The sequence below is a fragment of the Podarcis vaucheri genome, assembly GCF_965113315.1.
Source record: "Podarcis vaucheri genome assembly, chromosome: 6".
Taxonomy (NCBI): Eukaryota; Metazoa; Chordata; class Lepidosauria; order Squamata; family Lacertidae; genus Podarcis; species Podarcis vaucheri.
Window position 1 is genome coordinate 107,737,909 of NC_138764.1, and position 22,103 is coordinate 107,760,011.

A 22,103-nucleotide genomic window follows, 5' to 3' on the forward strand; every position below is an offset into this window, starting at 1 on the left:
CGGCCCCGAGGAAGGACCCTCTGCCGGCCCGCGCCGAGCCCAGCGGCGGCCTCTTCCAGGCGGTGAAGGCGGGCGGGAGCGCCGCGCAGGTGAGGGGCGGGCGGGGCGGGGCAGCCGAGGGGCGCTTCTGGGCGCAGGAGCCGCGCTGAGAAGGCCCTGCTCTGGGCTCCAGTCGGGGCAGGGAGCGGGGAGGGCCCGGCAGCACGGAGCAGGCGCCACCTCGCTCAACCCGAAGCTGCTGCTTGATCTCCATGCGACGCAGTTTGGGAGCAGCCCGGGAGCGCCAGCTTTGGAAGGAGAGGGAAAGATGTGCCTCCGCCCCTGTCCTATGTGCTGGAATGGGATAGCTGGCTTGGTGGGCTGCAGTGGAGCAAGGCTTGGGTTTTTGAAAGGAGACGTGGGGCAGGTGAGAGTGGCAGGGTTGGCTGGAGAAAGAAAAGGAGCAGGGATATGCTGGAGGGAAAAGGCAGAGGAATGTGCCTTAGGGGAATCTAGTATGCTTGTGCTCTTGTGGGTCTCGCATCTCTCTCTTGTTTCTGTGTCCTTGCCCTGCTCCCTTTGCCTCCTGCCATCCTCTGTCAACTGCCACAGTCTATAGTTGATGACTGGCTTGAGAGTTACAAGAAAGACAGGGAATCTGGGTTTCTGGAGCTGTTCAACTTCATTGTCCACTCCTGTGGCTGCAAAGGTGAGTTTAGAGTGTTGGGCTTCTGCATCCTCTTGCAAAAGCTCTCCTGCGCTCCGTCCTCCTCCCAGTTGCATGCTTGCTCTGCAGTGATGTGAGGCTGGACTGGCGCTCTCTCCCCTCTCTCTCCCCTCCACGGCCCTGCAGGTGTAGTGACCCTGGAGATGCTGAGAGGCCTTCAGAACTCGGAGATCATCCAGCAACTGACAGAATCATTTGATGAGGTGAGAACTAAGGAAGGGGATGTTTCTGGGGAGGTTAAATCCAAACAGTTGCCTTGGAGGGAGGGTGGCAGAGACAAATGGTGGACTCAGACAAATCTTTCCCCAGGGCTCAGCAGAGTACCCACTGTTGTTGAACACCCCAGTCTGGCGGCAGTTTCGGCAGGGGTTCTGTGAGCTGTTGGGAGTTCTTGTGCACCGAACACAACATGCTGTTCTCTATGATGAGTATTTGATGGGTAGCCTTGTCGCCCTGCTTACTGGCATGTCTGACTCCCAGGTGCGTGCCTTCCGCCACACGAGCACCTTGGCAGGTAGGAGAGGGGTCTGGGTTTGGGTGGGCAGATGCATCCCTTTCTGAGAGGAGCGGAGAAATGCCATGCTATGCTTCATCTTTTCCTGTAGCCATGAAACTAATGACAGGTTTGGTGCGTGTAGCTCTGAGTGTCAGCCTGCAGAAGGACAACAGTCAGCGGCAGTATGAGGCTGAGCAGGCCAAGGGATCGAGCTGCCGGGCTCTGGGGAAGCTGGAAGGGCTCCTGGAACAACGCAGAGAGGTGAAGGTGGCAGGGCTGCAGCACAAGGTGGCATGGGGTGGGGCGGGAGAGCAGGCAAATATGACCTCATGGAAATTACTGAAACCTCGTGGAATGAGACTTGTCTTGGGAGACAGTGGAAAAGGGCATATTTGGAGGTGGGGGAAACTGTTGGAAGGTTACAGCACCAGTTCTGGCTGTAGAGACCAATGCGAATGAGATGTGTTTTGCTGCAGCTGGGGCAGATGAAGGAATCTGGTTGTGCTGCTGTGGATGCCCTATGGCGTTTCTTCTCTCTCTGCTCCTTTCACCGGTCACCCCTCTTCTGGTCACTTTTATGGATGCAGGACCTGTCTGTCTCCAGGCATTGCAGTCATCTGCAAAGGATTCCCACACGGTGGGGTTGATGTTTCCAGCCTTTATGTCACGTTTGCAGGCATCTTTGTAGCGCAGAGTTGGTCGGCCAATGGGTCTGGTGCCTGAAGCCCCCATAGAGCACATCCTTGGGGAGCCGACCATCTTCAATTTGTGGACAAGACCAAGCAAGCATAGGCATCACTGAGACTGGAGTGAGAACTTGCTGGGAATGTGGGCTTAAGAGAGCACATTTTTGGTTGGAATTCTGTCCTGCCATTTGATACCCAAAACCTTTATGATGCAGCATATGTGGAAAGTGTTGAGGCATCGCTCCTGGCGGTTGCCCATGACTTGCTTCCATAAAGCATCGTGCGCAACACACAAGCCTGGTAGACCTTCATCTTGGTATTGAATGCTTGTTGTTGTTGTTTAGTCGTGTCCGCCTCTTCGTGACCCCCTGGACCAGAGCACGCCAGGCACGCCTGTCTTCCACTGCCTCCCGCAGTTTGGTCAGACTCATGCTGGTAGCTTCGAGAACACTGTCCAACAATCTCGTCCTCTGTTGTCCCCTTCTCCGTGTGCCCTCCCTCTTTCCCAACATCAGGGTCTTTTCCAGGGAGTCTTCTCTTCTCCGGAGGTGGCCAAAGTACTGGAGCCTCAGTTTCACGATCTGTCCTTCCAGTGAGCACTCAGGGCTGATTTCCTTAAGAATGGAGAAGTTTGATCTTCTTGCAGTCCATGGGACTCTCAAGAGTCTCCTCCAGCACCATAATTCAAAAGCATAAATTATTTGGCGATCAGCCTTCTTTATGGTCCAGCTCTCACTTCCATACATCACTACTGGGAAGACCATAGCTTTAACTATACAGACCTTTGTTGGCAAGGTGATGTCTCTGCTTTTCAAGATGCTGTCTAGGTTTGTCATTGCTTTTCTTCTAAGAAGCAGGTGTCTTTTAATTTTGTGACTGCTGTCACCATCAGCAGTGATCATGGAGCCCAAGAAAGTAAAATCTCTCACTGCCTCCATTTCTTCCCCTTCTATTTGCCAGGAGGTGATGGGCCCAGTGGCCATGATCTTCGTTTTTTTGATGTTGAGTTTCAGACCATATTTTGCGCTCTTCTCTTTCACCCTCATTAAAAGGTTCTTTAATTCCTCCTCACTTTCTGCCATCAAGGTTGTGTCATCTGCATATCTGAGGTTGTTGATATTTCTTCCGGCAATCTTAATTCCAGCTTGGGATTCATCCAGCCCAGCCTTTCGCATGATGAATTCTGCATATAAGTTAAATAAGCAGGGAGACAATATACAGCCTTGTCGTACTCCTTTCCCAATTTTGAACCATTGAGTTGTTCCATATCCAGTTCTAACTGTAGCTTCTTGTCGCACATAGAGATTTCTCAGGAGATAGATGAGGTGATCAGGCATTATATAAAAAAAAATATAAAAAATTGTCCAGTAGCACCTTAGAGACCAACTAAGTTTGCTAGTTGGTCTCTAAGGTGCTACTGGACATTATTTATATTTATATTTTTATATATTTCTACTGCATCAGACCAGCATGGCTACCTGCCTGAATCTTGGAATGTTAGCGTCACATTCTCCCATGCCCTTTTGAAGAGGTGAATCATTGCCATAGCTGCCTTGCCAATACGTTTGTCCAGCTCAGTGTTACTAACGGTGGAACCAAAGTAGACAAAATCTACCACCTCAAGTGTGTGATCACCAGTGCTGATGTGTGGAGTGCTGGCAGTATATATATATTATTGTCAGAGCTGCCCTAGGTCCCAGCTCACAAAGGACCAACGCCACTTCGTTGTTATATACAAGAGTCTTTATTGAAGTTCAGTTTGTCTTTCACATCAGCAGCGTGCAGCTCTACGTCTGAAACTCTAGACCGCTGAAGCTCCGTCTGAGTCTCCGCCCCCCATGCACCAGTTTAAGACTCTAGCCTTGCTCCACCTCTTCCTTTGCTCTTTCCGCCTCTGGGTCCTCCTGTCAGCTGGAGTCTCGCCCTTTCTAGACTCTTCTGACGCTGAGTCCCCTGAGTCTTCTCCCTGCCTCCGGCGGGCTTTAGGACCTGGTTCCCCATCTGGGTTTTCTGCTGTCCCGCGCACCTGTACATTTGAACTTGGCGCGCGCACCCAGCCGCCAACCTTCCTCCTGACTGTTACGCTGCTCCTGTCACTGCTTCCCCCTTCGGGGAGGCTAGCTGGACCTGACCTCCCCTCCGTTCCCCCACTCTCCGATAGAGGCGTGGTCAGTTCCGACTCATCTTCTCTCCCTGCTGGAGGAGACGCTGCCCCTGACACCTGGGACTCTTCCCCCCCACTCTGCTCTGGTGGGGAAGCTGGTCCTGATCTCCAGCTGCTGCTTTGGGAGTCCCCGCTGGCCCCCCGTTCTTGGTGTGTCCTCCCTGGGACCCCCCTTGCCCTGACCATCGGCGCCTCCTTCTGGGAATCTTCTGATTCGCTGGAGAAGCTCATGGAATCTCTCGGGTCACTGCCATACTCCCCTACGCTGCCCTCCGATCCTTCCTCTTTGCTCTCCATCTCCTCTCTCCCTGTGCCTCTGCTCCTGAGCCCCTGACATCCATATATATGAATATAGAAATTGATGGGTATAAATTAATCAGTGAAAAGGCGGAGACCCAACAGGAAGAGAGGAAGGTAAAGGATGTGTATACTTGTGAAGAGATTCATAACCTGGAACATGGAAAGCAGATTGAGAATATATGGGTAAAAATTACAGGAGAGGGAAACTACAGTGACCTTATCCTGGGTGTCTGCTGTAGACTTCCAAGCCAGACTGAAGACTTGGCTGATGTCTTCCCAGAGCAGATTATCAAACATTTGAAAAGGAGAGCTATAGTAGTCATGGGAGACTTCAACTTCCCCAATATCTGCTGGAATTCAAGCTGCCAAGAATGTAGTGTCCAACACATTCCTCACTTGGTCCTTACCAAGAGGGATGAGCTGATCAATGAAGTAGAAGTCCTGGAAACCTTGGGGGGAAGTGATCATGTCCTTTTGGGTTTCAGAATGTAGAGGCAAGGGAAATTGCGCTCAGATGTGCACTCTAGACTTTAAGAAGGCTGATTTCAAAAAGTTGAAGGAACTACTGTGACATGCCATGGTTGGAAATAACTCAAAGAGAAAGGAGCTCAAGATGGATCAGAGTTTCTTAAAGGTGAAATGGTAAAAGCTTAAATGCAGACGATTCCAACAAGAATTGGATGCAGAATGAGCTTACAGATGGGTTGAAATTTGAGAAGAGAAGAAAGGAAATCATGGAGGAGGAATATATATATATATATATATATATATATATATATGGTTTTGGTGTCTTCGGGTGTCTTCCCGTGTAAGAGTCGGGGTGTCTGGGCGACGTTTCGACGAGGTCTCACTCGTCATCTTCAGGCTGGTGCTTTCGGCTTCTTGTTACTGGAACAGAGCAGAATCTGGTGTTTGAGTTCCTATAAATACTGTTGAGGGGTGTGGTGTATAGCCTCCAACGTTCTGGGCAGAGAGGAAGTTCCTAGATTAGTGTGCCTTTTCTTCTTTTGTTCCTTAATTACTTGAGGGATATCTTGAGTGATTTCATGAGTGATATTCTGAATACCACTGGGTGGGTCATTAAGTGTAGATTAGTTGCTAAAGCTTTCGTGTCTTGACCTCTTGAGCTTGTGAAGAGTTTTTCTGAGAAGATGGCTGTGCTGCATTTAGTTGTGCTCTGGCTTGGCTTCGTGTATAGGGGCGAGCTGTGATTTTGTGCCTTGTGCCAGCCAGATCTGTGTAGGGATTGCAGGGGGGTGCAGCATCCGGAGGTGCCACTATAGTTTGGCTACTGGATGGAGTCTGTAATATGTCTGTGGAGAGGGTCTGGGTTTGGGTCTGGTGTGGTTGATTGGTGACGGCGTTCTGTGTGCCTCTGGTTCTGGTGTCGGTTTTTGTGGGGAGGGCTAATTTCCAGATGTCTGGCAGGCGGGACGTGTCGTCACGCTTGTTCATGTTGTGAGGGTGTTTCTCTATCTCGATGGCTTCCATGATTATTCTCTTGTGGTGATGTTCCATGTTAAAGAGCAATTTGGAATCTGCAAAATTAATTTCGTGTCCTGTTTCTTTCATGTGTTGGAAAAGAGAGGAAGTTTTTTCTTCTTTTTTGACGGCATTCTTGTGTTCTGCGATACGTGCATTTATTTGTCTGTTTGTTTGTCCAATGTACGTGGCTGGGCAGACTTTGCAGGGTATTTCATAGACCCCTTGGTTTTCCAGCTGGATTTTGTCTTTTGGGTTTCTGAGGATATTGGCTATTTTTTGGTTGGTGCAGAAGGCTGTTTTGATATTGTGTTTATGGAGGATTTTGCTAATTTTGTCTGTAGTGCCCTTGATATAAGGAAGGAGGGCCATGCCATTGTTTTCTTCTGTGTCTTGGTTTTTGGGGGGTGTTTCTTTTTGGATTAGCTTCGTAACCTTGTTTTTCTGGTATCCATTGGCGATTAACACATTTGAGAGATTCTGTAACTCAGTTGTCAAGTGGTCTTTGTCAGCCAGGCGTTTGGTTCTGGAGATGAGAGTCTTGGCTACGGAGTTTATTTGTGCAGGGTGGTGGTGTGATTGTGCATGTAAGTAGCGGTTGGTGTGTGTTTTTTTCCGGTAGATAGTGTGTCCTAGGGAGCCATCAGGTTTTTTGTAGATTAGGACGTCAAGAAAGGGGAGTTGGTTGTTGTCTTCTATTTCCATAGTGAATTGTATTTTGGGGTGTAGGCTGTTGAGATGTATGAGGAAGCTATCTAGTTTTTCTTTCCCGTGTGGCCAAATTACAAAGGTGTCGTCAACATATCTGAGCCAGAGTTTGGGTTTGTGTTCTGACTTGTCTAAAGCATTGGTTTCAAAGTGTTCCATGTACAAATTTGCGATGACCGGTGAGAGGGGTGATCCCATAGGTGCTCCTTCTATCTGTTTGTATCTTTGTCCATTGTGGATGAAGTACGTGTTGGTTAGGCAGTGGTTGGTCAGGTCCAGGATGTATTTGGGGGGATTGTATTTGTTTTGAATGGCTGTCAAGGCTTCGTTAATGGGCACTTGAGTGAAGAGAGATACAACATCGAAGCTCACAAGTAGGTCATCGGGATGTAGGTATTGCTTCTTTATTGTTTCTATGAACTGGAAGGAGTTAGTAACGTGTGAAGCGATGGATTCTGCATAGGGCTGAAGTTGCTTAGCGAGAAATTTAGCGAGATTTTGTAGAGGTGAGCCTATGGAGCTGACTATTGGTCTGAGTGGTGTTCCTTCTTTGTGTATCTTGGGGAGACCGTAGAGTTTGGGGCATCTGGATGATTTTTCTCTGGGGATGATTCTTAGCTGGATTTCTTCACTGATAGGAGAGGCTTTTATTTTGGATTTGGTGGTTTTTTCCAGATAGGTGGTGGGATCTGTTTTTATAGGAGCCACCATCTTATGTGATCTCCTGTTCCTACGCAACTGCCGAGACAACAACTTAACTCCCACATGCTTCCAACTTAAATTCCACTCTAAAACCCCAGCTACCGAAAGGATCCTGAAACGAACTGAACTATCCCTAATCAGAAACGAAATACATAAGAAAAGATACCTACTAAACCAAACCAACAAAGAACTGCTCACTCTTCACCTCAAACTATGTAACAAAATCCACCCTGCACTCTGGGACAAATGCAAACAACTAGCCGTCTGGAGAGCTGAAACCGAGACCTCACATAAGACAGACAGACACACCAACAAACTCTACAAACTAGAGAAACGCCAGAAGCCCAGCCACCCTCCACAACAACCCATGAAACAAACAGTACATAACATATCAGACAGGATCCTCACCCCAACTGAAACCAAAGTACTCTCCAAAGGTTTCAACTTTGCAGTCGCCCCGAGACGCATCCCCACGGAAAACATCATATGTGGAGTCGAAGCTAGCCTGACCAAAATCGACCCAGATGAAGCCAATAAAATCAGACTTGAAGTCACCAACATCCTCTGCTCCAGCAAACCACCCAGAAGCAATTTACACAAAGAAGAACAGAAAGCACTCACCAACCTGAGGAAAGACAACAACATAATCATTCTCCCAGCAGACAAAGGCAACGCCACTGTTGTGATGAACACATCGGACTACCAAGCAAAACTATCAAATCTACTCCAAGACCCTACCTACCAACCTATAAAAACAGATCCCACCACCTATCTGGAAAAAACCACCAAATCCAAAATAAAAGCCTCTCCTATCAGTGAAGAAATCCAGCTAAGAATCATCCCCAGAGAAAAATCATCCAGATGCCCCAAACTCTACGGTCTCCCCAAGATACACAAAGAAGGAACACCACTCAGACCAATAGTCAGCTCCATAGGCTCACCTCTACAAAATCTCGCTAAATTTCTCGCTAAGCAACTTCAGCCCTATGCAGAATCCATCGCTTCACACGTTACTAACTCCTTCCAGTTCATAGAAACAATAAAGAAGCAATACCTACATCCCGATGACCTACTTGTGAGCTTCGATGTTGTATCTCTCTTCACTCAAGTGCCCATTAACGAAGCCTTGACAGCCATTCAAAACAAATACAATCCCCCCAAATACATCCTGGACCTGACCAACCACTGCCTAACCAACACGTACTTCATCCACAATGGACAAAGATACAAACAGATAGAAGGAGCACCTATGGGATCACCCCTCTCACCGGTCATCGCAAATTTGTACATGGAACACTTTGAAACCAATGCTTTAGACAAGTCAGAACACAAACCCAAACTCTGGCTCAGATATGTTGACGACACCTTTGTAATTTGGCCACACGGGAAAGAAAAACTAGATAGCTTCCTCATACATCTCAACAGCCTACACCCCAAAATACAATTCACTATGGAAATAGAAGACAACAACCAACTCCCCTTTCTTGACGTCCTAATCTACAAAAAACCTGATGGCTCCCTAGGACACACTATCTACCGGAAAAAAACACACACCAACCGCTACTTACATGCACAATCACACCACCACCCTGCACAAATAAACTCCGTAGCCAAGACTCTCATCTCCAGAACCAAACGCCTGGCTGACAAAGACCACTTGACAACTGAGTTACAGAATCTCTCAAATGTGTTAATCGCCAATGGATACCAGAAAAACAAGGTTACGAAGCTAATCCAAAAAGAAACACCCCCCAAAAACCAAGACACAGAAGAAAACAATGGCATGGCCCTCCTTCCTTATATCAAGGGCACTACAGACAAAATTAGCAAAATCCTCCATAAACACAATATCAAAACAGCCTTCTGCACCAACCAAAAAATAGCCAATATCCTCAGAAACCCAAAAGACAAAATCCAGCTGGAAAACCAAGGGGTCTATGAAATACCCTGCAAAGTCTGCCCAGCCACGTACATTGGACAAACAAACAGACGAATAAATGCACGTATCGCAGAACACAAGAATGCCGTCAAAAAAGAAGAAAAAACTTCCTCTCTTTTCCAACACATGAAAGAAACAGGACACGAAATTAATTTTGCAGATTCCAAATTGCTCTTTAACATGGAACATCACCACAAGAGAATAATCATGGAAGCCATCGAGATAGAGAAACACCCTCACAACATGAACAAGCGTGACGACACGTCCCGCCTGCCAGACATCTGGAAATTAGCCCTCCCCACAAAAACCGACACCAGAACCAGAGGCACACAGAACGCCGTCACCAATCAACCACACCAGACCCAAACCCAGACCCTCTCCACAGACATATTACAGACTCCATCCAGTAGCCAAACTATAGTGGCACCTCCGGATGCTGCACCCCCCTGCAATCCCTACACAGATCTGGCTGGCACAAGGCACAAAATCACAGCTCGCCCCTATACACGAAGCCAAGCCAGAGCACAACTAAATGCAGCACAGCCATCTTCTCAGAAAAACTCTTCACAAGCTCAAGAGGTCAAGACACGAAAGCTTTAGCAACTAATCTACACTTAATGACCCACCCAGTGGTATTCAGAATATCACTCATGAAATCACTCAAGATATCCCTCAAGTAATTAAGGAACAAAAGAAGAAAAGGCACACTAATCTAGGAACTTCCTCTCTGCCCAGAACGTTGGAGGCTATACACCACACCCCTCAACAGTATTTATAGGAACTCAAACACCAGATTCTGCTCTGTTCCAGTAACAAGAAGCCGAAAGCACCAGCCTGAAGATGACGAGTGAGACCTCGTCGAAACGTCGCCCAGACACCCCGACTCTTACATGGGAAGACACCCGAAGACACCAAAACCAATATATATATATATATATATATATATATGAGTAGCCAACAGTTGCAGGGTGAATGTCAGATGGGCTAAAGCTCAGAATGAACTCAGGTTTGCAAGAGAGGTTAAAAAGGGTGTGGTTTTTTGGCTGTGTTCAAAGCAAGAGGAACAAGCAAGTGGCAGCTCCTCTGTGTGGAGAAGATGGAGAAGTGCTATTGTAGGAGCGAGAAGGCAGATGTCAGAGAAGTTCCTTCACTGACAGCAGAACTGCTCAACATCTCCTTCTGTCTTCACCCAAAAGAAAAGCAATGCCCAACCGAGTGATAGCATGATAAGTGAAGTGAGGGAGGAGTTGCAGCCCAAGATAGGAAAAGAGATGGTAAGGGAGCACCTAGCAACGTTAAATGCCTTCAAATCTCCAGGGATTGATGAGCAGCACCAAAGGGTTCTAACGGAGCTTGCAGATTTAATCTCAGAGCCTCTATCTATAATCCTTGAGAATTCTTTGGAGTTGTCATTCATGAATGTCTGGCATGCCACAGGTCTAAAGTGCAAATTTTAGGCAAAATACATCTTTGGATTTTTAGTTTCTTGGTAGCATTTTGGGGCTCACCATGTTGATCTAGTATTTCTTCAGGTGAAATTTCAGAACAGAAACATGCAGATTCAGCACAGAATCTTCACAACACGTCTTTTGGGAAGGTATCCCCATGTTCACACACCAGAGCTCCGCAAATCCCTCGGTGGACTTAAGGGAGCAGCTTCTGTTACACAAAGGCTCTCCACTGTGACTTCCCTAGATTCTTGGGCGAGTTAACATTTCTTATGGGTATCTGCTGGATCCCTTCTCCTGTCCCAGCTTTTCCTCGTGCTCTCTTGATAAAGGCTTCAGGACATCCAGGTGACTGTGCTTGGGATCATGGAACTCTGGGGTTCTAATGTATCAATATAAGCATTGGCTGGGTTCATTTCTCATAGACAGGAGGGAAAGGGTTCAATCTTCCTGTCACGGAACCCCTAGATTAAATATTAGAGCACTACAGCTGCTGAACTGATCATCTGTGGGCTGGTTTTTACTCCAGGCCTCTAGAGATTTATTCTAACTCATTAGGAGGCAATTTTGACTCAGTGTCATGTTTACATGCCAGAGACAGAAGATGTGACTGTGCTTCAAGCAGGGCAGACAGTCTGCTCCCTGTGAGAGTCCCTCTAACATGTCAGATGCAGGTGGCAGTGCACGCAAGTGCCTGGCTGGAGACTTAAACCACTTGTGTCCTGCTTTGTGTGTTGCCAGCTCCAGGAGAAACAGGAAGAGCTTGAGAATTTGATGAACGCTATCTTCAAGGGGGTCTTCATTCACCGCTATCGGTGAGTTGGGGTGAGAGCAAGTTCAGCTAGAGCAGGGACCAGTGAGCCACACTGTCCATCTTAACACTTTCTTTGTTATTTGCTTGTCAAGGGACCTTATGCCTGAAATTCGTGCCATTTGCATTGAAGAGATGGGCCGGTGGATAGAGCATTACAGCAACTCCTTCCTGACTGACAGCTATCTCAAGTACATTGGCTGGACGCTACATGACAAGGTAGGTAGGTGGAAGAAGGTAGGTGTTGCATCCAGCAGGAGGTACCCATCTGCTCATAGGCAAACAGCTGTAAACATGTTCCGGGCTTCCATGGGACTGCGGCGGAGAACCTTTCTTAGCCTGAGAGTCAGATTTCCATATGGCCAACCTGCCAAGGGCCAGGGCACACGCATACACCTGGGCAGGCAGGGATGCCTCTGTGTGATCTCTAACAGGAAGAAACAGCATTCACACATCCAGCCACCTCTGTGCTGGGGTGGGAGGAAATGCTGCTGTTTCATTTTGAAAGGTTAGGCAGCATTTCTCTTGTTTCTGATCTCGGAGACATTTCAAATGCATTATTTCAGTAATAATAGCAGCGCTGCAAGATAAGCTATATTATTCTCTTACCGAGAATTGGAGGGAGGGGGGTACTGAACCGCAAGCACAAAGAGGTGCTAAGCGAGGGGTTTGATGTAAGTATACCAAAGGAGGATGTCAAAAACACCAGAATGGGCAGTTCTACTGCCTTATTTAGAGGTATAAACTTACACCACAGCATGCAGAGCCCCACTACCTGTACAGAAGGGATGGACACCACAAAAGCGAGAGGTCGTCATGATTTGTTTGCAGCTGAGGAAACATGTATGTATCTTTTATGCACCAAGTAGCATATGTTAGTTTCCCCTGGTCAGCGAGGCCAGAGGTAGCAGCTGTCCAGAGCTCCTCTCTTCCTGGGCCCTGAGCCCAGCATCCCAAGGCTTACAGATAAGCATAGCATCGAAGCCAGACAATTCACATATATCAAAGCAAGTGAATATAAACATGAGCTTGTTCTTGCAAGTTGTTGCTACAATTGGTCGTTGTTGGAACATTTCACCTTTGGTTCATCACGGTGATTGTCAGAATAGCTGCTTTTCTAGTGGATATGTTTTTGGAGGGAAAGGTTTGGAAGAGAGATTCTTACTCTCTCAGCAAAGTTAAGTACAATTGTGATTGCACATTAAAACTTTGTTAGATTTGCATCTTTAAACAAATGTTCTTCACAAAAATACTTTGGGTATAATAAATCACAGACACTTAGCTTTGCAAACAGGTGGATATTTTGCTAAGGAGTTATAGAAGTTATAGTCTATGTCAAAATCTGCTGGTAGTGAAATGAAGATGAAAAAGGTGTCACGGCTAAAATGGCCGCTGTTTCTTTAATGTGAATAAAGCTGGGTCAGCATGAGTCAGCAGCCTGCACTGGGTTGTATATATAGAGTGAGAAATGTTAGTTTGGGTTGGCTGGTGTTTGGGTTGGTTGGTGTTGATGTGTGTAGTTGGTCAGTCGCTTTCGCACAAAGACTTTTAAGAATAAAACTCTGCAAGGACTTTTCTCGTGGACTCTTTTGTGCCGACAAGGGTCCAAGGACCAGGCTGAGGAGACAAAGGGAGGTCAGAACCCTTTCCTTCTTTTTTTTTTTTGCTTTTTGCTTTTTGCAAACACTGACAAAAGGTTCCAAACGACTTAAAAAGAAATGTACTTGGTTTCATTACAAAAAGGTTCATGCAATCTTTCAACTAACAAAAATGCAGGCAATGAAACCTCCTTATAGAGAGATTCTTCATTCACATGCAGCATTCTTGAGTTGGGATCAGGAAGCAGGAAGACTGAGAGCCTCAGGTTAACCCTTTCATGCACACAAATGTGAGGCAGTAACTGTATAACAGCGTATAAGGCTGAGATGAGATTTGAGCCCAGGGACTTTTTAAGTCAAAGTCAGTTATGAGTGAATGTAGTTCAGAGGAAAAGACTTAACTTGCTGTTTGCCATAGGAAGCTTTCAGGTAGAAGTTACTTGACTTAGGACAGCTGTCTTGTAGTTCTTTGAAGTCAAGGCTCCTTAAAACCCATTGAAACAAATTTTAACTGCAAGATTGCAGGCTTGTTTAGGTGACTATAAGAATCTGTGGTTATACTAGTTACTTGTTCATCAGTGTGGGTAGTGCAGGTAATATTCTCAGTTGATTCTGTGAAAGTAGAAACATGCCTGTGAACGTTGAGGTTCTTCTGGGAAAATGTCCACCTTAGGGTCTGGCCATGCTGATCTCTCTTGAAGAAGCCCAAGGAGTTGGCCTGGCAGCTTCTAGTCTCTTGCTCCTAATCTCCTCTTGTCTGTCTTGCAGCAGGGGGAGGTCCGGCTCAAGTGCCTTCTTGCCCTACAAGGACTGTATCACAGCCAGGAGAGGGCTGCTCGCATGGAGCTCTTCACCAGTCGCTTCAAGGTGAGGGTCTTGGCCCAAGAATACTGTCAGCTGGATGTCTTCCACACCTTCTTGGCCTTCCTCTGACAGGGGGAGCATGTGCCTGTACATTCGGCTGTGGGCTCCTTGCATCTGTGAAGACATGGTGGGGAGGTGCGTTGTTCTCCCACCCAATGCCTGCGCTCTTCCCTGCAGGAGCGAATGGTGTCCATGGTCCTGGACAAGGAGCCCCAAGTGGCAGTGGAAGCTGTCAGGCTGCTCACCCTCATCTTTCAGTAAGTGTTGTCAGGGTGGGGGTGTTGCTAGGGCCTGAGCCCTGTGGACCCCCCCCCAAATGTCCATAGTGTGCACACAGGAATCTTCCTTGGTCCGTTCAATGCAGTGTTGTCTGCGCTGACAAGCAAGCCGCCTCCAGGGTTGGGACAAGGTGTTTCTCAGCCTGCCTGGGACCTTTGCACGCAGGGCATGTGCTCTGCCACTGAGCTCCAGCCTTGGCCCACTGATGAGTGGATGCTTGATCTCCATTCAGGAATATGGATGATGTGCTCACAGACTCGGATTGTGCAAGCGTCTTTCCACTTGTGTATGCTTCTAACCGTCCCCTTGCAGCAGCCGCTGGCGAATTCTTGTATAACAAGTGAGTGTGTCCTCTCTCTATCCCCCCCCCCAGCAGAAGACCAGCTTGTTTTTTCATGTATCTTGTAAATCATATGTTTTGCTGCAATCAAGCGGTTTGTAAATTTTATTAAACAAACAAGATTTGATCCTGCTCTGCTGCCTCTTACAAGCCTTCCTGCAGAATCCTTGATCCCATCTCCCCTTTCTTAACAATAGCGGTTTGGCCCCTAGGTTGTTGGCTCCCACCATGTGTGCCAGGGGGACGGCAGGGAAGCAGCGCACCCGAGCCGCTTTCCAGCTACTGCTGGCCTTTTTCATTGAGAGTGAGGTGAGGCAGCGGGGGGTGGGGGCAGGAGAGGCCTTCCCAGGCAGGGGCATGACATTGCTCTCCCCACACAGTTCCATGACCATGCCAGCTACCTGGTGGACAGCCTGTGGGACTGTGCGGCTGCCTTGCTGAAGGACTGGCAGCTGCTGACTGGGCTTCTGCTGGAGGATCCCCCTGCGGAAGGTGAGGAACAGGTGGGGAGTGAAGGGACACCTGGAAGCAGTGAAGAGCATTGACGCCTCTGCCCAGCTTGCATGCGTGATGGGGGTGGAGGTTGGCTCTTGCTGGACACGTCTGCCAGTAAAGTGTCTAAGGTGAAAACTTTCACCCAGCTCTTCAGTGATCAGCTCACACCTGCAAGGTCTGAGTAGAATCATGGAAGGGGAGGGGTTACCTTGGATCGGGCACCTGCTTGTCATTTTTAGCATCGCCTGGACACATTCCTAGCAGGTACATGTCCCGCCCTCCTCTGGCTGCTTCCAAAGGTGCCAGGGGAGGAGGTGGAGTGGTTTGCATGTTGGCAGTTTTAAGCAGTTTCTCTGGCTGTGAAGAGATGCAGGAGCAGTGTTCAGTCTAGTTGCCTATTTTTTACCTTCACACAAGTTGAGATGGAGACATAATGGCTGCTGGTGAAATGAAGCCTCTCCTTTGAGACTTCTCAGAGGGTAGGCTAAAGTTGGAGTGGGGAACATACAAGGTGGTGAACTACAACTCCCTTCAGCCCTAGCAGGCATGGCAAATGACCAGGGATGATGGAAGTTGCAGTTCACCAACGTTGAGGTGGGTTTAAAGGGCAGTCCAGACACGGACAGTGTATGAGGTGTACAGTGTGGAACAACTGCACTGCGCTGGCCAGCAAAGGGCCTGCCTGCAGAACTGCTTGGGTGAGCCGCCTCGCCCCCTGGCTCAGCTGCCGCCTTGCTCCACAGGCCTCGGAGACCGAGAGGAGAACAGCCTCATCATGTTCTTGGCAGCCAGTGTGCGACAGGCCACAGAGGGGCAGCCACCTGTTGGCCGGATCTCTGGAAAGAAGGTAAAGGAAGGGTCAGGGTGGCCGCCTGAGGTGTTCTTAGCTCATCTCCTGCCCTCCACTGGGCTATGCTTCCCATCCTTTCTTCTCTACAAGGTGCTTTCTGCTCGGGAGCGCAAGGTGCAAGTGGAGGATCGCCTCAGACTCACTCAGCACCTCATCCCCCTGCTGCCCCTGCTGCTGGCTAAGGTGAGCCCTGTGAGGGATGGGGGCCTCCCTCTGTGTTACTGGGAGGGGGCATGGAAGCCGCCTGGGGTGCAGTGTCCCTCCCTGTTGGGGTCTGGGTTCATGGCACTTGACGTTCTTGGCTTCAACAAATGCAGACAAGATGGTTTCCCTTGCCCTGGGCAGTGCCCTCCTGTTCATGGCTCCTCTTGGCTATGCGGGAGCCTCAATGCCCCTTCTCTCCGCTCCCTTTGGCCAGTTCTCAGCTGATGCCGAAAAGGTGGTTTATCTGCTGGAGGTCCCGCGCTACTTTGACCTGACTCTCTACAGCAGCGGCCGTCTAGAAAAGGTGAGGGAGCCCTGCGCCAGGGCTTAGGTGTGGGGCTGGGCTTGCCTTCTCCCCCTAGTCCAGAGCTGCCATTCAACCAGGCTGCTGCACTTCCCCAAGCATTTAGAGCTGCTGCTGGCCCAGCTGTGGGAGGTGATGGAAAAGCACACAGACTGCGAAGTGCTGGAGGCTACTTCCAGGACTCTGCACATGCTCTGCTCTCCAGAACTGGCTTTCTACAGCCGTGCAGATTTTGCTCGCAGTCGTCTGGTGGACCACCTGGCGGATAAATTCCAGCATGAGGAGACTGAACTGTTCCAGGTACAGAGCACTGGTGGCTGTGGCAGCTGGGAATGGTCAGTGGGAAGGTAGTGGCCAGACCACAGGTGGGTGGGTGCAGCGGAGGTGCCTGGGAATGGGGTTGGTGGCTGGGTTAGGCAGTGCATGTATGGAGCAATGCTTTCCCTTCATTTCTCCCTCTTCCACATAGGAGACTGTAAGAGTGTTGAGGTACTGGGTTGCTTTCCTGCTTCACAGATAGACAGGGCATCTCTGTCATTGCAGTCCATGGAAGCCCAAAAGACTGCAATGATCACGGAGGAGGAGAAACGGGCATGGTCAATTAGGTTTTCTTTCTCTTGGTTCCTGTTCAGTCCCCCAGCTGTCTGGAGAATGAAGATGTGTACTGTGTGGCTACCACTCTCAAACGCATTGCCATCCTGCACAGGTGAGCACAGGGAGGAGGGAGAGAACCAGGCCGTCCTGTTGTTTTGCAGGCCCCATCCTGGCTAGCGTCCCAACTCAAGGCTTTCAGACCCTCCCTCAGCTGCTCTGGAGCAGCCCCATGCTGCTTCTGTTGCATGGAAGGAAGAGGCAAGGAATGTCCTTTGCTTTTTTGTCTGCAGTGCTCATGACCTGACCCCGTGGAATTTCTTTGATCCCTGCATCCGACTCCTGCGCCACACGGTGGACACAGAGGACATCCCCAAGCAGGTACTGCAGGGTTGCAGGGAGAGAGGGGCTTGAACTGACGAGTGCCCTGGAAAAGTGGAGATGAACATGAGCATGTGTCCACAGTTGCATGCCTGTGTGTCGTCTCATTGTTGCTACCACATCCTGCTCCCTTCCCCCATTTTGGGGGGTGGGTGCAGTCTTGCAGTTGCAGAGTGGAAGGCTCCTCCCCACCCCAAAAATTCTTGATCTTGCTTTGGCTACTTCCATATCTGCCTGACTTCCTTTGTTGCAGGTGGTCATCTCTGCCATATCCTGTTCATACTTCTCACTCTATTGGGAGCTGTCCCATCTCTGTGCCGCCACCGCAGCCTCTGACCCCCTTCCCAGACAGGTGAGCAGGGCTTTTAGAGAGGGTGGGTCTCCCTTTGCACCACCACACGCTCATGACACCACTCCTCCTTCCAGGAGCAGCTGCTCAGCCTGAAGCAAAAAGTGGCTTCCTTCTGCTCCCTCTGTCAGAACTACCTTGTGGACATGGACCCCGGTGTTCAGGAGCAGGTAAGAGCAGGAGACAGGGTTCCCGTGTTCCCCATGGGAGTAGGGATTTTGGCTCTTGCCTACTTCATGAAACACTCAAAACAGCTGGGCTGCTTCTGCTGTTGGCCACAGGGAGGCTTGCTCATCTCTTGTTCACATTCTCCCTTCACAACATGAGAGAGAGAAGTTGCCAAATCTTGCAAAGCCCACTGCCACAACCCCTTCCTTCTTATCCACGTGGGTACAAGCAGTACTGCCACACAACCTTCAGCATAGAGCAAAGGACTCTGATACTCTGGGCAGGAAGCGGAAGGACCTTGGGGCAAAGGTGGTCTTTTCATCTACCCTGTTGAAGGTTGTGACCCCAAAAGAGAGGGTAATACTGGAGGTCAACCACTGGCTGTGCAGGTGATGTCAGGAAGGTTTGCATCTTGGATCATGGTCTCCACTTCTTGAGGAAAGACTTCTGGCAAGAGATGGGCTGCACCTCACAGCAGTTGGGACGAATGTGTTTGCTAAGAGTCTCACAAACCTGATCAGGAGATCTTTCAACTAGATCCTGAGAGGGAGGGAGACAACATTACAGTCAGAACACCAGTTACTGGGGACAATAACTTCATTGATGCGCAGGAGACGGAGCTGGTGCTCCAGAAACCTGCTAAAGGGCAGGAAACTACAAGAAGGAAGCAGCGGGAGGAGTGACTCATGGTTTCATTTGTTGCAGCTGATTTGAGTGTCTGTGTGCAATGGTGTTTGGGGGGTTGGGAGGCAGCAGCCTCAGGAGTCATGGAGGAGGGGAGGCATGGATTTCTTGCCCCAGCCACAACTGCAATGCAGTGTTGCTGCTGGGACAAGGAAGAGGCTACTCCTCCCCTTTGCCTGCCCTGTTGATTCCCGGGGGGGGGGGTACAGAAAAGAGGCAGTGTGTCCCTGCTTGCTGCCCTTTTCCTGCCCCTCCCCCATTTTCTAGGACTTGCTCCTGAATCCTGTGATGTCTCTTCCTGCCCCCTCACTTTCACTCTCTGGTTTCCCTGCCAGGCCTTTGTGGTGCTGACTGACCTGCTCGTGATTTTCGGCCCTCAACTGCCGTATGGGGGCCACCGCCTGCTCCAGGAGCTGGTGTACGAGCCAGATGTTGCTTTGCAGTCGCAGCTGGCTGGCTTCCTTGTGGACCACGTCTTCAACCATGACCAGGTCGAAGGTATTGGGCTGGGCCCATGGTGCCACTGGCTGCAGGAGGGCAGGGGGCCCCTGGGCAGAGCAGCCTCCCCCACTCTGCCTCTTGTTGGCCTCAGGCAGCCAGGATGAGATGCTCCAGATTGAGGAACTGCACCAGCGCCGCAAGCTGCTGGCCGGATTCTGCAAGCTCATTATCTACGGAGTCCTGGAGCTGAGTGCTGCCTCAGACATCTTCAAGCATTACTCCAAGGTTGGTGGGGGCGGGCGGATGTGCCCAGGCTCTTGGCTCTGACATGGGTCCTCTTGCTCAGCGATGTTGCTGGACAGCTGGTTGGGTGCCAGATTAGCTGTTCCTTCCCCAACAAGGCCCCAAGAGACCCACCACATCTGGTCCTCCATGTGCAGCTCTGGGGGGCTGCGGTGGGGGGAACGACTGTTGCTTTTGGCACTACCTGGAGCTGTAATGCACGGCAGCTGCCTGGTGGTAGAGGATGGGGACCTTCTTCCTCCCAGGCTCCCAAGGGATTCTTTTCCCACCCTGAGGATGGGGAATATGTGTTACAGTTCCAAAGATCACAGGCTCGGTGCAAGTGCAAAGCATTAGGCACGTAGCCAGAAGCGCACTGAACTCATGGATGATCAGGCAGCAGCAGATTTAAAAGACCCTATTCCCTCACCCAAAGTCTCACCACTACTCACCAGGCTGGTCGGGCCTGGCTAGGGGCGTTCTGTTGGCAGGGGTTCGATTCTGGCTACCTTTGTGCAGCATCCACCTGGGGACAAACCCTGGGATTCTCTGTTCTACGTGATGGTCAGCAGAGGACTGTAATAATAGCTGTCTTTGACCCGGTCTTTCTGGCATCCTAGCATGTCCCACGTGAAGCACTTATAGCTTGGCAAATAGCACCAACACAGATAGTCCTGCTTAGCTGCTCAACCATCAACCATGCCTACATGTGCCTGCCTGCCTGTCTATTCATCTCTGCAATGCACTTACTCCAGCAAAGCAGTTGTCTCTTACTCTAGAGCAGCACATTCCCAGGGAAGCTCCCCAGTACAATCTGAGCAGAAATTCACCATCTTGATTGGCACAAACCTCTTTGCATGTCTGCAAGAAAAGAAATATTTTTGGTCACCTGACAATGTGATGTCAGGGGATTGAGGGATAGGCACATGGCTGGGAAAGGTTCCCTCTGCCTGTGCTACAGCCCAGCCCCTTTGCAGCCTTCAGAGCCCAGTCAGACCCATCTCAATGGCCCATGAGTGCTGTGCTTGCCGGGCCTGAGGTGTCTCCAGCGGGTTGCCAGCTGCTGTCCAGCTGCCTGACTTTGCAATTAACCAAAATAGCCAGCCAGTGTATTGTTCACAGAAGCAAAACCTGAAATGCACAAGTCATGGCTCTTGGGCACAAGAGGATGTTTGGAAGCCCATTTCCAGTTGGACCCTCGTCAAGGAGTGCTGCCTGCTAGGACTGTTGCCCTTCCTTACCCATCCCATAATAGGGAATAGAACTTTCTGTGTGTTTCTCTATGGCTTAAGCCTATGCCTTGGGAATGGAGTGACTTTAGTGTTCTGCTCCCACCAGGCCTACAATGACTACGGGGACATCATCAAGGCGACACTGAATGAGACCCGCCAGATTGACCGGACCGAGTGGGCTCACACGCTGCTCCTCACTCTGCAGCAGGTAATGGGGGAAGGACCTTGAGCCAAGAGGTTGGGGAGAGGCCTTGGGTGACGCTCTCTTGCTCTTCCTCCTAGTTGCTGACTCAGCTGCTTCTGGAGCAGGGACCTGTAGGCGTCCACTCTGCCGCCTTCCTGGAGATCCGGGATTTGGCACGGCGCTTCTCTCTGCTCTTCGGGCTGCACCAGCTGCAGAACCGCTCCGCCCTTGTCACTCTGCATAAGTAAGGATGCTGCCGCCAAGGCCTTCTCTTCCTGTCTTGCAGGGTGTGGGAAGTAGTGGGAGGGCAGGATCTGGTCCAAGAGCAGCCAATGCCTGACAGGAAGCCAGCTGAGCAGGTGGAAGGCTGGGCCTTGGGAAGCCAGAGTTGGCTGGTCCAGGGGCTCAGTGCTCTCTGCAACAAATGGCAGTGGCTTTCCAGGGATCCGCAGCAATGGACCTGGGCGCAAAGTGGCTGCTTCTGCCCTCCTGGGTGTGGGAGGGGCAAGCCAAGAGGCTGTCTCCCCAGGCCCAGGAGGCATCCCTGCTGCACTTTCATTTGCCGTAGGGATGGGATAAAGTTTGCCTTCCAGGAGCCGGTGGCCTCCGACTCCAGGCTGGACCTTGTCCACCTGCCCTTCTTGGAGCTGCTGAGTGAGTTTTCTCCGCGGCTGGTGCCTCCCGACAAAGCCTTGCTGTGAGTGACTTGCGAGGGAAGAGGGGAGGCCGGGAGGCCCCTGTGCCCCTCGACGCCATTTTCTGCTGTTGAGCCTCATGCAGCTCCTCCCTCTGGCAGGCTGTCCTATCTCAAGAAGACCAGCCAGGCGCACCTGTCCTTCCGCCGTGGAGAGGAGCACCTCTGGGCCTCGCTCCTGGTCTATCAGCGCTCCCTGAGCCCCCAGGAGGAGGCAGCCCCCTCACCAGATGCACCTGCTCAGCAGAAGCCAGGACCACCTGCCAAGAGGCGGCACCTGGATGGTGGGAGACAGAATGGAGGGGGGCAGGGGGGGTTGTACTGCTGCAGACTTGGAAGTGGAAATGGCCATGTTTCTCCTGCCTTGGCAGAGTCCCTTGGGCATAGCGATGCCAGTTTCTCCTCCACTTCTGGCAGCTGCCTACAGAGCCCCTTGCTGACGTCCACCACCTTGCGGGGAAAAGGCCACTCGGCTGCCCAGCTGCTGGGCCAGGAGGACTCTGGCTCGGAGTCGGAATTTGTGCAGAGGTGAGCTGGGCTGTGGGTGGGCTAGGGCTTGCTAGCCCCCTCCCTGCAGGAGGCTTGACTTGCTTCTCTTCTGCCTTTTCAGCCAACCACCGCAGGGGCCACCGCAGGGCCACCAAGCCTCTCGCAGCCAGCCACAGCCCAAGAACTGTGGCAGCCTAGGCTGGCAGCTGGGGCGGTAAGCTTGTCTGGGCCC

At 50.4% G+C, this 22,103-nt stretch overlaps 1 protein-coding gene across 2 annotated transcripts in view; it reads left to right on the forward strand.

The window, feature by feature from the left end:
• STAG3 (STAG3 cohesin complex component) overlaps positions 1-22,103 on the forward strand; it is a 23,249-nt gene continuing 1,146 nt past the window's right edge. The window contains exons 1-28 of one of the 2 annotated variants that reach the window (XM_082228511.1): positions 1-89; positions 592-688; positions 833-909; positions 1,016-1,220; positions 1,312-1,463; positions 11,373-11,446; positions 11,538-11,661; positions 13,809-13,907; positions 14,082-14,161; positions 14,416-14,523; positions 14,736-14,832; positions 14,904-15,015; positions 15,762-15,865; positions 15,959-16,051; positions 16,287-16,376; positions 16,476-16,676; positions 17,009-17,082; positions 17,261-17,348; positions 17,602-17,700; positions 17,775-17,867; positions 18,885-19,047; positions 19,142-19,275; positions 20,611-20,712; positions 20,787-20,932; positions 21,257-21,385; positions 21,485-21,666; positions 21,754-21,910; positions 21,993-22,085. In XM_082228511.1, coding sequence (XP_082084637.1) covers positions 850-909; positions 1,016-1,220; positions 1,312-1,463; positions 11,373-11,446; positions 11,538-11,661; positions 13,809-13,907; positions 14,082-14,161; positions 14,416-14,523; positions 14,736-14,832; positions 14,904-15,015; positions 15,762-15,865; positions 15,959-16,051; positions 16,287-16,376; positions 16,476-16,676; positions 17,009-17,082; positions 17,261-17,348; positions 17,602-17,700; positions 17,775-17,867; positions 18,885-19,047; positions 19,142-19,275; positions 20,611-20,712; positions 20,787-20,932; positions 21,257-21,385; positions 21,485-21,666; positions 21,754-21,910; positions 21,993-22,085 — 3,059 coding nt within the window. In that variant the 5' untranslated portion in view covers positions 1-89; positions 592-688; positions 833-849. Of the gene's footprint in view, positions 90-562; positions 689-832; positions 910-1,015; positions 1,221-1,311; positions 1,464-11,372; positions 11,447-11,537; positions 11,662-13,808; positions 13,908-14,081; positions 14,162-14,415; positions 14,524-14,735; positions 14,833-14,903; positions 15,016-15,761; positions 15,866-15,958; positions 16,052-16,286; positions 16,377-16,475; positions 16,677-17,008; positions 17,083-17,260; positions 17,349-17,601; positions 17,701-17,774; positions 17,868-18,884; positions 19,048-19,141; positions 19,276-20,610; positions 20,713-20,786; positions 20,933-21,256; positions 21,386-21,484; positions 21,667-21,753; positions 21,911-21,992; positions 22,086-22,103 lie in introns of those variants that run through there. The other variant, XM_082228510.1, reaches the window with a different exon arrangement.